Consider the following 15,504-nt stretch of genomic DNA (forward strand, 5'->3'; position numbering starts at 1 on the left):
GTGATGAAGAGTGGCCCCTGCTTGCCACAACTAGAGGAAGCCCTCGCACAGAAACGAAGACCCAACACAGCAAAAATAAGTTAATCAATTAATAAACTCCTACCCCCAACATCGTCTTTAAAAAAAAGAAATCTCAAAATTAAAAGCAAGCAACCCAAATAAAAATGAGCAAAGGATCTGAGTAGACATTTTTCCAAAGTATATATACAAATAGCCAATAAGCACATGAAAATATACTTGACATCACTAATCCTTAGGGAAATGGAAATCAAAACCACTTCACACCCACTAGGATGACTCGAATCAATAAGACAGACAAAGTACTGGCAAAGGTGTGGAGAAAGTGGAACCTCATCCATTGCTAGTGGGAATGTAAAATGGTGCAGTTGCTTTGGAAAACAGTCCCTCAGTTTCTTAAACATGTAGAGTTACTGTAGGACCCAGCAATTCCACTTCTAGGAATATATCCAAGAGAAATGAAAACATGTGTCCATATAAAAATTTGTACACAAATGTTCAATGCAGTATTTTTTGTAGTAGCCAAAGAGTGGAAACAACCCAGATATCCATCAGTGATGAATGGATAAACAAAATGTGGTGTATCCGTCTAACAGAATAGTATTCATCCATAAAGAGGAATGAAGTGCTGACCCCTGCTGCAACACGGACATGGACGAACATGGATGAACATTTAGCATGATGCTAAATGAAAGAAGCCAGACCCACAGGGCCACATACTGTATGATTCTATGTATACGAAAAGTCCAGAACAGGCAAATCCATAGAGACAGAAAGTATATTAGTGGCTTCCAGAAGCTAGGAGGAGGGAGGGATGGAAAATGACTGCTAATGGGTACAGGGTTTGTTTTGGGGGCTCGTGAAAATGTTCTAAAATTGATTGTGATGATGGTTGCACAGCTCTGTGAATGTACTAAGATCATCGTGCACTTTATATTGGTGAATTGTATGGTGTGTGAATGATATCTTAATTAAACGGTTTTTAAAAATTCAACATTAAAAGAAACTGTCCAATTAGAAAATAGGAAAAGACATGAATAGACACTTGAGCAAAGAGGATGTACACACGGAAGGACATTCAACATCTTCTTAAAATGCAAATTAAAACCACAGTGAGATATCACGCTACACCTAGTGGAATGGCCACAGTAAAAAATAGTGACAACACCCAGCTGGCGAGGATGGGAAGAAATTGAATCACTCCTTCATCGCCGGTGGGTCGTAAAATGGTACAGCCGCTCGGGAGAGCAGTTTGGCCCTTCCTTTGAAAATGAAGCGTAGACTTACCATGGGACCCAGCAGTTGCACTCTTGGGCATATACCCCAGAGAAAGGAAAAGATATTTTCACGCAGAAGCATGTACATAAATGTTCCACGGCAGCTTTGGGCATAATAACTAAAAACTGGAAATTCCCAGATGTCCTTCAGTGGGTGAATGACCGAGGAAGCTATGGTACATCCAGACCCTAGGTTACTACTCAGCACTAAAAAGGAACGGGATGTCGATTCACTCAGTAACTTGGATGACCCTCGAGGAAGTTACGCAGAGTGGGAAAAGCCCATCCCAAAGAATATGTACTGCGTGACTCCATTTACGACATTCAATAATGTCATCACAGAGATGGAGCAATTTGCTAAAAGCGCCATGCCTGGTGCGGGAGGTACCATGGAGAACAAAAGATACACACACCGTTCCTGCCTTGGCAGTTCATTTGTATTATTGAGTGATAAAATGGAATTTCTTAAAACAAAAAATCTTCTAACGGCTTTCGGTTCTTCATGGATAGCTGACGTTGAGATTGTAAATGCTAGAAGCCAGGCTGGCGTGTGTAGACCCGGAGTCTCCACCTTGTCCCGATTCAGCCTTGATGGCGAGTGATGAAGTGAAAAGTTTCCTTTTCTCTAGGCAGGGACAGAGCCCTGACAACAACAGGTGTTGTCACCTGTTGTCACCTTGGGACATAGCAGGTGGGTCTGGTCATTCTCTCTCCTCACTCTTTGAAAGCGGGATGGTTTAGACAGGGTCTGGCGTATTCCCACCGCGGTTTCTGCTGAGGAGGCTGGAAGCTGTATACAGTGGAGGAGTTGCTGCTCAAGGATGCAAAAGTGAGCAGAGGGGAGCCGGCATCTTTGTTGGGAGGACGCAGCCGGCAGTCGCTGACACGGGGAGCTTGTCAGCTGTGCCCACAGTGCTGGGAGGGGCACCGAAGCAGCATGAGTGAGAGGACTCTGGAAACCCATCGGCTTTTGAGAACAATTTACAGAGAGATTTAGCAAATCCAAGAAAAATTTAGAGAATTTACGTATATGCTCATTATAAATGCTCATATATGCTCATTATAAAAATCCCAGAAAAACGTAATACAGGAAGTGAAAGTCCACTCTATGTGTGCATTTTCTTTTTTTTAGTAATGGCTTTATTGACGTGTTTTTATTCCATGTATTCAGTATCATACAACTCACCCACTTAAAGTGTACGATTCAGTGGCTTTTGGTACATTCAGTTGTCTAGCCCTCACCAAGGTCAATCTGAGAACATTTTCAACACCTCAGAAAAGAAGCCCCGTGTTGCAGTGAGAACGTACTTAATGCCACAGAACTGCACACTTAAAAATGGTTTAAATGCTAAACTTCATGTTTTTCATAGTTTAGCACAATAAAAAAAAAAGAAACTCCATCCCCTGTCCCCTGTCCCCTTTCCCCTCCAGCCCTAAGCAACCACGGATGTACTTTCTATCTCTGGACATTTGGTTCACTCTTGATTCTGACACCAGGAGGCCTGGTTAGCCCAGCTGTCCTTCTCAGAGTCTTCCCTACATGCCAGGTGCAGGGCTGGGCACAGTGTAGGTGATGGGCAAAGTGAGACCCGTTCCTGTTCTCAGTCTCACCGTCTGAGAAGCCTCGGCACACATCCCAGTGTGACCACATATACCCAGCCAAGAATGTGCGATTAGGACAGCACCTCCTGCGTGTGGCTTTCCTGTGGGAGAGGGCAGGGTACCAGCAAGGCTTTGAGGCAGAAAGTGGACCTGGAGCTGATCCCTCAAGGCAGGGAAGCGGGAAGCTGGATCCTCCGTGCACGAGGAGACAGCACGAGCAAAGGCCCGGAGGCCAGCAATCCCAAGTTGAGGTTGGCAGGGTTGGCTCCTGCTGGAGACCAGGGAGAATCTGTTCAAGGCACTCTCCTGGCTTCTGGTGACAGCCAGCAATCCTTGGCTCGTAGCTGTATTCCAATGTCTGCCTCCATTCACATGGTCTTTTCCTCTCTGTGTCTGTGTCCCAGGTCTTTACCTGTCTTCTTTTTTTTTTTTTTAATTAATTTATTTATTATTTATTTTTGGCTGTGTTGGGTGTTTGTTGCTGCACACAGGCTTTCTCTAGTTGCGGCGAGCTGGGGCTACTCTTCATTGCAGTGCACGGGCTTCTCATTGTGGTGGCTTCTCTTGTTGGGGAGCACGGCCTCTAGGCTTCAGTAGCTGTGACTTGCGGGCTTAGTTGCTCCGCGGCATGTGGGATCTTCCCGGACCAGGGCTCGAACCCATGTCCCCTGCATTGGCAGGTGGATTCTTAGCCACTGTGCCACTAGGGGAGTCCTACCTGTCTTCTTATAAAGACACCAATCATTGGATTTAGGGCCCACCCCATGCATTCTGACCCTGTGTTAACTTGATTCCACCCGACAAGACCCTCTTTCCAAATAAGGTCACATTTATAGGTACCTGGGGTTAGGATTGAAACGTATCTTTTTGTGAGACACAATTCAACCCACAACATGTGGATACTTTACTATCCTTGTTATACAGCTGAAGAAACCAAGGCGCAGGGAGGATAAGCAGTAATGTGCTGGAGACACGTTCACACTCAGGCTGTTTGGCCTGGGCGCCTGCATACAACCACCAGGCCAGTGCAGGATACAGGGCGGTCCTGGAAGCTGAGCTCTACCACCACCCGCCGGAACAAAGGATTGTCTAACACTTACCGGTTTGCATTCACCTCTGCTCCAGGACAGGGTGAGCCTGCCTGTCGGGACTCCCTCAAGTCCCAGGTGTCCCGTTGGGCCCCTGCAGGGAGGACCCTGATCTACGCAGTGGGAGGTCTGAGACTCTAACCAGACGCCTCTGGGGGCCTCTACTCCTCTGGGGTCTCCCTCCGAGACACACTTTTAGCAGACATTTATAATCTCCCAAACCGCGTGCCACACACTGTGCTGGGCACTGAGGGAGACTCAAATGTGGGCGAAGCCCTGGCCCTGGCATACAGGAGCTCCCCCAGGTGTGTCCTTGGTGTGCAGGGATGCTATTCCCACGAGCAGGACGGGAAGGTGCGAGCAGGGGGCTGGGGCAGGAGAGACCTGGTTACAAAGAAACAGACATGAGCCTTCTTGTGTTCTGACAAATCTACAGTGTTTACTGTAAAAGTGTGATGGGGTCACTAGAAGTTTGCTTGGCCCCAGCTACAAAAATGAATGAGCCCTGGTCCCTGCACCCGAGGAGCGGACCAGAGTGGGGCAAACTAAGTCTAAAGGAGCTGCAGGCTTTATAGAAAGTGCCAGGGCCACAGCAGAGGGAGGGACTGACTATCTTAAGGGTTTAATCTGTGTCTGCAGAGGTCAGACCATGTCTCAATGATGAAGAAAACCTGCTAATTGTTGAGCAGGCCCGGCATAGGAGGCTAGGCTGTTTGCGTGCGTCATCACTAATCCCCCCTTGAAGGATTCTTGAGAAAGGTCCTTACATTCGCAGTTTGCAGTTGGAGCGTTCTCTTTACCTCTCCCAACTACGGGAGATCTTTTGGCCAATTTGTGCTGCTTCCTGTGGAGAGAGTGGGCGATGCACTAATGTGCCACTAGGTGGCGCCATGGGCTGCCTCATGGCCGTTGACTCATAGAGGGTGGTAATTCCACGCACTGGTGTTTCACAGACTTGTTCTTTATGGGCATCTTCCCGGTACCTCCGAGTACTGTAATCTATCTAATATTTTTCTTTAAACTCCCTTTAAAATTTTTATATCTATCCTAATGGGATACCATGGTCTCTTTGCCATAAATGATGAATGTAATCTTTTAAAAAATCATGTTAACTGTGTAGAACAGTGCAATAGTATTAGAAGGAAGGAATGTATTAAAACAAAGCTATTAGAACAAAACGTGTTGGTTCACGTGTCCCCTGTGACCATCTCGCAGATCACCAATGCAGCGGAAAGCTGTCCTAGGCTTTGAAAATAGGACAGCAGGCTGCTGTCACCTAGGTGCACGAGTGTTTAGGGTTGGAGGGGCTCCTTCCCTTTGCAGGTGGAGGATCTGAGGTGCTGAGAGGGGAAGGGGTGTACCCAGCGTCACACTGCTGATCCCGGGGTTGGAGCTAGGCCTGGAACCCGGGTCCTGCCTTCCCCCTCTGCCCCATGGACGCTAGAAGAACCTCAGGAAATAGGAACTGAAGTGTGATGCACACATATTTCCTGGCCCCTCTGAGGCCCAAGAAAGTACACTGTGGGGTCCCACGCGCAGGGAGCATCACCTGTTGGGCATATGGAACCCTGGGACGAGAGTCAGGAGGTGAGCGATGGACGGCTGCTGAGATCCCTGGTGCACAGCTCACTCAGGTGGTCTGGGCCCCTTGCCCTAGGGCTCTGCAGCAGTGCGCGGTGTGGTGCCACGCTTTCCTCTGGGCAGTGCACCCCAGCTTCGGGCGCTGACTGCCATACCCTGGCGCCCTGCCCCTCCGAGCAGCCATATCCACCCTGGGGTGGGCTCTTTGGCAAATGCTTTGATCCCTCTTCCTTGTCAAAGCTGAAAAGTATTGGGGTCACCCTCACTCTTGGATTACATGTGTAGCCAGATCAAGTGGGGTTCTAACAGGCCCTGAGGTTCTTGGGTAAAAGGCCAGTGGCCCCAGTCCAGCACCCCTGGACCAGTGAACCTCCTGGAGGCCACAGCAGAATAGGGAACCTGTCCTCCTGCTGGCCCCTCACAGCCCTCAGAATTGTCAAGTGGAGATGACCTTGAAAGTCTAATTCAAGACTTTTTTCTGACCACGCTGTGCAGCTTGCGGGATCTTAGTTCCCAGACTTAGTTCCCTGTATTGAACCTGTTTCCTCAGCGGTGAAAGCACCGAGTCCTAACCACCGGACCGCCAGGGAGTTCCCTCAAGACATTTTTAAATTCTGCTTTTACAATCTAGAGTCTTCTGTGTTATTTTGCTCAAAATGAGGAATGTGTGTTAGTTAAGGTAACACCGTCTGCTGTAATAGAAAGGCCCCTGAAATCTCAGCGGATTAACACCACAGAAGTTCATTTCTCACCTCCCCGTGGTCCAATGGGCAGCTGATGTACATGCGGCCGTGGCAGGCCGGGTGCCGCAGCAGGTGCTGTGACCTACAGTGAGCACAGAGCAGACATGCCCTCCCCAGGGACCTTCCTCCCCTTTGACAGGGACACTCATCCAAGGCCTCTGTCATCTCTCCTCAGTATTGTACCTGGAAGGCTCGGTTCTTGTGTTTGAGGACATCTTCAGACTGATCGCATTCTACTGTGTCAGTAGGTGAGTAGCCCAGGCCCCCAGGAGGGCATCTGATGGCAATAGATGTCCATGCAACCTTGGGTGGGGACAGGGTTGTCACAGAGAAGCCCCAAGAGGGAAGTGTGCCGCCCACAGGATGCAGAGAGAGGGGACAGTCCCCTGGCTTCACCCTGGTAACTGTGAAGGGGGGTGCTGGCTCTGCTGCTTGCTTGGACCGGCCAGTAAAGTCCCCTCCCTCAGCACCACCTGCCCCCTGCGCTCACTGCCCGTCATAGCAGCTTCCTGTATTCCGGCTTCCAGGACAGCTTGGAGTCCTGCGTGGACCTGACCCGCCCCGTTGGAGGAGTTATAGAAGGAACTTCCTGTGGGAACAGCGGGAAGGGCTGACACCCTCCCTCCGTGGGAGAGGGCTTGTCATTGCGAAGCAGCTGCTGGGTGGAGAGGGTGTCGGGTAACCACCCTCAGAGCTGCTCTATTTATTCAGAACTGCTGGCAGGTCAACACGAATTGAAAAATACATTTTGGTGCCAAAAACCAACGGCTTAAGCTACAGGGACTTAAGCAGAGCTGGGCAAGATGTCTTGGGGTCCAGGGCCCCAGGCTCACCTCCCCCTGCTTCAAAGAGACCATTCATGTTGCCTCTGGTGAAAGCCACACTCAACCCAGAGCACCACCACCCCCATCTACCAGGACCCTCCTGGACCCCGTGGGCAGAACAGGTGACGCTGATAATAAGCTGCTGCTTACTGAGGGCTCTCCAGGTACCCAGCATGGCGCTACAGTTCTATATCCACTCTCTTTTTAAATCTTGCAAACAATTCCACCCGGGAAGTGCTCTTCTTAGCCCCATTTTACAGATGAGGAAGCCGAGACTGAGAGAACTTGCTCAAGGTCGCGTAGCTGGTAAATGGCAGCGTGGGGATTCAAAGTAGATAGAGCTCCAAGGTCCATGATCTTTCCTACAGCCGCCCCACTGTGTGCGCTCCACGATGATTCCCGTGACCTGCCGTGTCCTTCTAGGCCCACGAAGCAAAGCATCTGCGGCTCCCTGACCCTTTGCGAGTTACGACACGTCAAGCTCTCAGAGTCAGGCCCTCTCCTATTCTGAGAAGTTCTGCCTCAGTACAAGGCACTAGTCTAGTGTTTGGCCCATGCTGGGTGCTTCGAGTGAGCGAGTGAATGAATGAATGATAACATAATTGCAGAGCCCAGAATTTGAGCTAATCTTAATCTCTCAACTACCTCTTCGGTAAAATGGGAACGATAATACCCATGCCATAGAGGCTGGAGGAAGAAGTAAGATAAAGGGACAATCTGCATTTATAACAAGCCTCTCTGCAAACCAGGGTTTGGCAACTGCTTCTAAGAAAATGATAGTAACAGCTTAGCTGGGGGTCTCCTGGGGCACACTTGGAAAGGAGGATCCATGTGCAGGGGGCGCTAAAGGACCTGCTCCCAAGGAGGAAGCGACAAGGGAGTGGGGAGCAGGACAGAGACCGGAGAGAAACCCAGCAAGGGTCCATTGCAGGGGCCGTCCCAGCCTCAGCCAGATCCCTCCAGCAGCTCTGGAGCATAAAGCAGACCTCGGGGTCCACTATAAAGCCACGGGGCTGGGCTTCTGTACCCCCAAGCCAGCACACCCAGGCATTCGTGGCTCTCTGTAGGGCCACTGGGGCAGGCAGTGAGGCTCCAGTGTGTCAGGACAAGCCTCTGAGGGTCACGGGTGCTGGCACTCGGGAGCAAACCCCTCCAAGGCTGGACTGTGGGTGCACAGAGCTGGTGAAAGGCATCCGAGGGGTCCGGGTGGGACTGTGGCAGTGACTGCTACAACCAGCTCTGTGGACCGGGCGTCTGTGCACGCTGCCCACAGAGCTCTTTCTAACCCTGCACGGTACTGCCGGGGAGGTGTTTAAAAAGGTGGATTCCTGACCCACACTCAGACTCAACGCTGAGAACCCCTGGGCATGGATCTGAGAATCCACATCTTAGCAGCTCCCCCAGGAGCTGATCCAGAATTAACTAATACAAAAGTATTAATGCCTGTCCATAGGGTTGCTGTGTTACAGTAGTAGTAATGATAATAACATGATGTGATATAAGGACCAAACTGGGTAACACCCAGCCCGATACTTGGCACATAGTAGATGCTCAACGAACACCCCCATCCTGTGTATGCATTTCCTTGGATCAGAAGAGGTGGCCCCTGGATAAAGTGCTGAACTGGATGCTGGAGGTGGGGTGGCAGACGTGCGTGAAATCCTTGAGCAGTACTGGCTTGTGGAGAATGAGGGGGTCCGTGGTGCGGCCTTGAAGAATGTGTAGAGTCTAAGTAGACGTAGGTGGAAGGGACGAGGGGGGCGTTCCCTCTCTGCAGAGCTCAGAGGTGGCAATGAGCAGGGGACATCCACTGTAGGAAGGTGACATTTTGGGAGGCAGCGAGGAGGCCTCGAGTGCAAGGGAAGGCTCTGTGGTGGGCAGGAGCGGGGAGCAGGCTGGGGCAGGCCCTGGACACCAGGATCCCGGGCTGGGCTGTGGTCGGCAGCCACCACTGCAGCCTCTTGAGCAGTACGCAGAGGAGGTGGGGAGGGGGTGTCAGAGGTGGCCCTGGTGGTCGGGGGTGGCTGCCGGATGAGCCGAGCGATTCTCCTGGCCATTTCAATACATGCAGTGGCCCAGGAGCCTTTGGAAGCCCCAGCGGCAGGCCAGACCGCCAACCAGGTAGACAGGCAACACCGGGATGAATTCTGCCACCCTTCAAACTGAGAGATCGAGGTAGTGGTGACCGGGCAGGGCCTGAGGTGGAGATGCGGCACTGAGGGCCCGTCCGGTCTGGGTCCAGGCCTGGCCTGGCTGGAAGGGCTGACAGGAGGCCCACAGACGGCCTCAGATGCTCAGAATCACACAACTATGACAGTGAAGCAAAGATCGACGGGCCACGCCCACCCCATTGACAATGGAGAAGCCAAAGGCCACAACCCAGGAACTCAAAAAAGGACCCAGAATCTTCTCCCACCTTCCCCCATCCTGCTATTCCATAAGCAGAGTGTTTTTCCCCCGTGAAAACACTTCCCATGAAGGGGTGGGGGCACCCCGCGGAGCAGCACAGCCTGTATTGATGGGCAGAGGTGGTCTGGGAAGCTCCCCGGCGACCCACATCCCAGGCGGCCTCTGCCCTGCTCTCCCCCAATCCAGTTCCCCAAGTTTAGACGGGTCCATTCGACAAACACTCTTTGAGCCTCTGTGGTGTGTGCTAAGGGCTCTGGGGGCATCAGAGACGTGCAAAGCTGCCCGGCCCTTCCAGGAACTTCCAGGGCTCTCACGTAGTTCAAAGGGAGGAGACGGAGGGTGCGGTATAGACAGTAAGGCCATGAAGACCCCCGGGGACGGCGGACATCACACAAGCCTGTCAGTGGGCCTGGACGGATGGGATTTCAATGACTCGAATCAGGGTTTGGGGAAAAGGTTGACAGAGCTGGGGATACGGCTGAAGATGGGGGTCGGGGTCAGACTGTGACGGGCCTTGAATGCCAGGCTGAGACGTAGAGTTGGGACCAGCCATCCTGGGGCCCCTGCAGGGCCACACTCCCCTTCCTGCCCCACGGAACAGCCCTGGGCTTGAAGTTAGGAGGCCTGGGGCTCAGCACACTCTGCCCTCCACCCACCGTGTGTCCAGGCCTGGACATCTTCCTTTCCCTCTCTGGGCCTCAGTTTCCCCATCTGTACAATAAAGGGGGAGGGTGTCTAGATCCCTTCTGGGAGATCTCTGGAGAGATCGCTGAAAAGATCCCCATTCAGACCAAAGGCAGCAGATAGAGCTGGCTGTGTCGTCAGGGCACACTGGTGTCTGTCTGGCTGTGTGCTCGCCAGCGGGTACCTGGCTGTAGGTTCACCAGGGGAGTCTGGCTGTGCACCCGCTGTAGGTCTCAGCGCGGAGCAGCGGGGGTCAGAGGACTGGAAGGGGTGGGTCACTCGCCTTACCCAGAATAGCACCTTTAGAAGAGCTGCCTGGACTTCCAGGGCCAAGAAAACTGGGGATAAAGCCTCTCCCCCGACCCTCTCCATGCCCAAGGAGGGTCTTAGCATCTCTGGGGCCAGTGCAGGCACAGGACCCGGATCTGACTGGTTGCTCCCTCAGCCTCAGGACTTCTCCCCTCGGCCCCAGGGAAGTTTCCAGTCTGTGTGGCGATCCCAGCCGCCAGCGGGGTTGCCGGAGTTCTTCCTTTATGGGCTGAGGATTTGGGGGCGGTGGGGGGCCGAGAATGGACACACAGGCCCCTCCCTGGACTTGACCTCCAACCCATCGTGTCTCCACAGAGATTTACTGCCCTTCAAGCTGAGGCTGCCCCAGGCCATCCTTGAGGCCAGCAGCTTCACAGACCTCAAGACCATCTCCAACCTGGGCCTGGGTAAGTCCCCTCTGGGGTCAGGGGAGGTGGCTGGGCCTTAGGAAATGGAGCCCCTGGATTGCCCCCCGCTGACCGCCTGTGCAGATGGACGGCCCCTCAGGCTGACCCCGAGCTGGATCCTGAGTCCCAGCTCCCACGGGACCACCTGCACCCCCGCCCCAGGTGCTGAGCCCCTGTAGCAGGGAGATTCTCCCTCTTTTCGGAGTGGCGCCCTTAACAGCTGTCAGGAGATCTGATGCACAGCCTTGCTGGGTCTGAGGGAGCTGGGTCTGGTCAGGATCCACACAGGCTGACCTGGTGGCAGGGCATGGCCCGGGAGAAGCTGGACCAAACGCCAGGGGACTTCTCAGCGATGACCAGGAACCTGGGTGCCAGCAGCTGCCACAGCCCTGGGCCCCAGCCCCACCCTCGTCAGAAGGAAAAGCAGCATGAATATGGTCATGAGCTAGAGTGTGCCCCCCACTCCCTTGCCTGCCCCTGCCCAGCCACCTGATTCAGCACACCCACCCTGCCCCCTTACCCTTCTGACCTTTTGAGGGCTGACGAGGGGAGAGTAAAAGACAAGAACGTTTCTGATCCCAGCCCTTCCACGTAATAGTAAGAAGAGCTCACGTTTACTGGGCCCTTTCCATGTGATGGGCTTCGCTGAGCCAGTGCCAACCTCTGACACGGCCTCTCCATGCTAACCCTCAGGGAGCCCAAGCTCACCAAGTCTGGAGCTGCCAGGAAGACAAGCCAGCCGCCTCTGCGGGCCCCCAATCCTAGGCAGAGGTCAGGTCTCGTTGTGAACAAAGCAGTTAATAAGTCCTTATCAAGACTAAACCATACAGGGAATATAGTCAATATTTTATAGTAACTTTAAATGGAGTATCATCTATTAAAATTTTGAATTACTATATTGTACATCTGAAACTAACGTAATATTGAGAGTCAAATATACCTCGATTTTCTCATTAAAAAGTCTAAACCATACCCAGGAACCTGCACCACACGTGGCTGAGCACAGCAGTCCATCTTCACCAGTGCTGGTTGAATGGAGGAGAGGGTGATGGAGAGGGCGGACCCAGGGTGTAGAGGAAGTTAGAGGCAGACCTGGGATCAGAGGCGATGCCCCCTGGGTCCCAAGCCAGCCACTGTCCACCACCCAGAGAGGCCTCTAGACAGCAATGCAAGAGATGCCACAGGCAGCTCGTGGTCAAAGGCCAGGAAGTAGGAGGAGTCCAGGCCCTCGGATGTCCGCATTTAATGAGCACTGACCTCTTAATCTACACTGATGCATCAGATCTTCAAACAACCCTCTGAAGCAGGTTCTGTTATTGTGATCCCCACTTTATGGCAGAAGAAACAGACACGGGGGGTTGAGTGACATGTCCGGTGTCACAGGGTCCGTGGAGGGCTGGGCAGCTGGGCTCCAGCCCTCACCCACTAGCTTGTGCTGCCCCTTAACTCCTTATCCAGGCTCTCCTAGGTCCGGTTAACCCAGTTTAGAAACTTCAGGGCCAGTTTTCAGTTGATATTGGGGATAAACACTGGACTTGGGCCCCAGATGTTATAGTTGTTGGGCTCTTACCCTTCCAGAAGCTTCATGTGGGACAGGTGAGAGTCTTGTAACTCATACAGTCCAAGTGACACCCCTCCTAAGGTCTAAAATGGCACAGGTGACGCTCTCATTGCCGCGCCCTTGGCGCTATCTTGTGCAATCCCTGCATCCCCATTTTAAAGATAGAAAGTCAGTTCTTAGCACAGCCGAGAAACTTGGCCAGGGTGCTCCAGGCAGGCAAGAGCAAAGCTGGGATGTGTGCCAGGGGCTTCTGACTCCCGGCTCAGCCCCTCCACTGCCCCTCAGCTGCACCTCATGACCTTCTCAGTTCTTTTGCAACGAGCAGTCAGCTGCCAGTTTTGAGGCCAAGTTGGGAGGGCAAGTGAGATGCATGAGCTCCATCCGGAGAGGCTTACCTCTGAGAGGAGGGTCGGTTAGCAGCCTCACTGTGGGTAGGTTGAGGCAGGCGTCCCTAAGACCCACTGCCCCAGGGACCCGCAGTTTCCTCTCACCTGGGGTGCAGGGACGGGGCTGCCCCTAAGCCCTAGGAACGGCTGTATGAAAGACAAGCTGCTCCTCTGGGGAGAAGCACGTTCCTTTCTGGAATAGACAAGCCCTTCTATCCTGGGTGAGCTTCACCTCCGGCACGTTGAGGAAGTGAGAGGGGAGGTGCCCTCTGGGAAGCAGGTGGCAGTTCCGATTGTGTGTCAGCGTTCACTTCCTTGGGAAGGGGATTTAAATGGAATCTGAGTACATTGAAGCTTAGGAATCAGGGTTCTTTTTTTTAATTTTTTGGCCACGCCACGCGGCACGTGGGATCTTAGTTCCCCGACCAGGGATCGAACCCGCGCCCCCTGCGTTGGAAGCACAGAGTCTTAACCACTGGACTTCCAGGGAAATCCCAAGAACCGGAGGGTTCTGATCAGGCCTGGTGTCCCCAAGGGCTGAAGGTCAGAAGCGAGGTTCACCAGAATAGGTTTTCCCTGCAGCCGAGGAACGGTTAACTTTTCAGTCCTTCCCCAGAATGGACGGAGACCCGGAGCCGAAAGGGCACGTCCTGTCAGAGGCCAGAGGCCCTGGCTCTGGGATGTGCAGACCTCCCTGACCTTCACCTGCGGTTGTGATGATAAATATGCAAAGAGCAGCACTTGCCAAGGGCCCAGACACACCAGGCATTGTGCCCAGCGCATCACACGTTGTTCTGGGCAAGGCACTCCTGTGGCAGAGAAGTGAAACCCACTCACGAGCTTAGATAAAAGGGGGCTTAGTGAAAGGCTGCCGGGAAATCTCCGTGATAGGAGCAGAAGGTCAGCCGGGCTTTGCAGGCAGCAGACGCTCATCTCTGCACACAGCTCAGCCTCCTCCCTAAACCCTGGTTCCCGCTCCGACCTGCCACCGGCCAGGCTCTGACTCCCGACCTGGTGATCTCATAGTTGGAATAGGTTTATGAGGCATATGTGTCTTCTATCACTAGCGTCGGCAGTGGTTCTTTTTCTGGCACTCTACTCACTTTTTACAAAATGAATAGAATGTCATGAATATCCAAATCATTGCACAAGCCCTGCTGTCCAGACAGCGATGATGTTGCTGAAACGGGGCTACTGACCTACAGGCTCAGCACCACGTGATCGCCCAGAATGTTTGCTCGTGAGCTGACGTAAGAAAGTCTGAGTTTGCCCTTGGAAAAGCCAACGTTCAAAAGGTCTATGTAGGTATAAGCTTGGGCCCACAGGACTAACATAGGGGGCAGCTCGGCCCTAAACTGCATGCAGTTGATTCTGAGTGCGAAAGGAATCTAGGGAAAGCAGTGATAGATAGGGGTTAGATTTGCAGAGGTCCTCAGACATATTTGTAGTATGTATATGTTTTAATATTTTTAAAATATGTTTAGAAAAAGCATATGTTCTATAGTGCTTCCAAGTTTGCCTGTAACTTGCTTTTTCCTTTACGTTATATAATGAGAATTTTCCTACTTATTAAAAATTTATTGAAAACTCCAGATTGAACGGCTGTCCAACAGCCCGTCTTTAGGATGCCACAACAAAATTCACCCACTGATCTCACCAGACTTTCTAGCTGTTTCCATGGCATCTGGAATACTTGACTGCATTTACTCGTCCCCTCTTTGTTCTGCCGGTAGCCCAGGGCTCCTCACGCGTGAAACCTTTGTCACCTTTGCCTTCAGGGTCTACAGCCCAGTACCTGGCCTGGCCCGGGACCCCTGAGGATTGTAGGAGTGGACGCCTGGCAGAAGGCATCCCCAGCTGAGACACAGGAAGCCACAGGGCCAGCAAAACATCTGCCTCAGTCCGAGGGCAGCACAGAGGCAGTGAGGGCACAGGCCCTTAGGGGAACTGCGACCACTGAGCTGAGCTTGCCCAGTGCCGGTGGGCACAGATGCCCACAGCCGGGCCAACCGCGAGCCTTGCATGCCAGTGTTCCGCTTCTCCCCTGGCCTTGGCATTGTGTAGGCTGCAGAGAATGTTACCCACTTCCTTGTTTTGTTTTTTTTTTGCGGTACGCGGGCCTCTCACTGTTGTGGCCTCTCCCGCTGTGGAGCACAGGGTCCGGACGCGCAGGCTCAGCGGCCATGGCTCACGGGCCCAGCCGCTCCGCGGCATGTGGGATCTTCCCAGACCGGGGCACAAACCCGCGTCCCCTGCAACAGCAGGCGGACTCTCAACCACTGCGCCACCAGGGAAGCCCTACTTCCTTGTTTTTAAGCATAAAGACCTATGCTGCCACTGAGTTCCCTAATAGGCCCTCAGACCCCAGGGTGCAGCTCCTCACCCCTCAGAGCGGCATTCGCTTTGGGGCCTCTGCCCTGCGAGGTACAACCACCAGGCCTATCTTAGGGGCAGGGGAGTGGTTCCTAATCACCCAGGCCCCGGGCCCATTTCCCTGAACCCCACTGTCTGTTCCACTCTTGTAGGAATACAAATCTGAGTGGTGGAAAATGTGTTCTTTTTTTCTGTGCTTGACGGACCCCCCTGCTATCCTGAGGCGGGCAGTCCAGCTGGTG

General features: G+C 52.9%; 1 protein-coding gene across 4 annotated transcripts in view; it reads left to right on the forward strand.

Annotated features, from left to right (window-relative positions):
* RIN3 (Ras and Rab interactor 3) overlaps positions 1 to 15,504 on the forward strand; it is a 117,313-nt gene that overhangs the window by 73,580 nt on the left and 28,229 nt on the right. For all 4 annotated transcript variants that reach the window (XM_032620026.1, XM_032620035.1, XM_032620018.1 and 1 more), the window contains exons 4-5: positions 6,485 to 6,557; positions 10,851 to 10,942. In XM_032620026.1, coding sequence (XP_032475917.1) covers positions 6,485 to 6,557; positions 10,851 to 10,942 — 165 coding nt within the window. The remainder of the gene's footprint in view (positions 1 to 6,484; positions 6,558 to 10,850; positions 10,943 to 15,504) is intronic.

This window comes from Phocoena sinus, chromosome 2 (genome assembly GCF_008692025.1).
Source record: "Phocoena sinus isolate mPhoSin1 chromosome 2, mPhoSin1.pri, whole genome shotgun sequence".
NCBI classification, from domain to species: Eukaryota; Metazoa; Chordata; class Mammalia; order Artiodactyla; family Phocoenidae; genus Phocoena; species Phocoena sinus.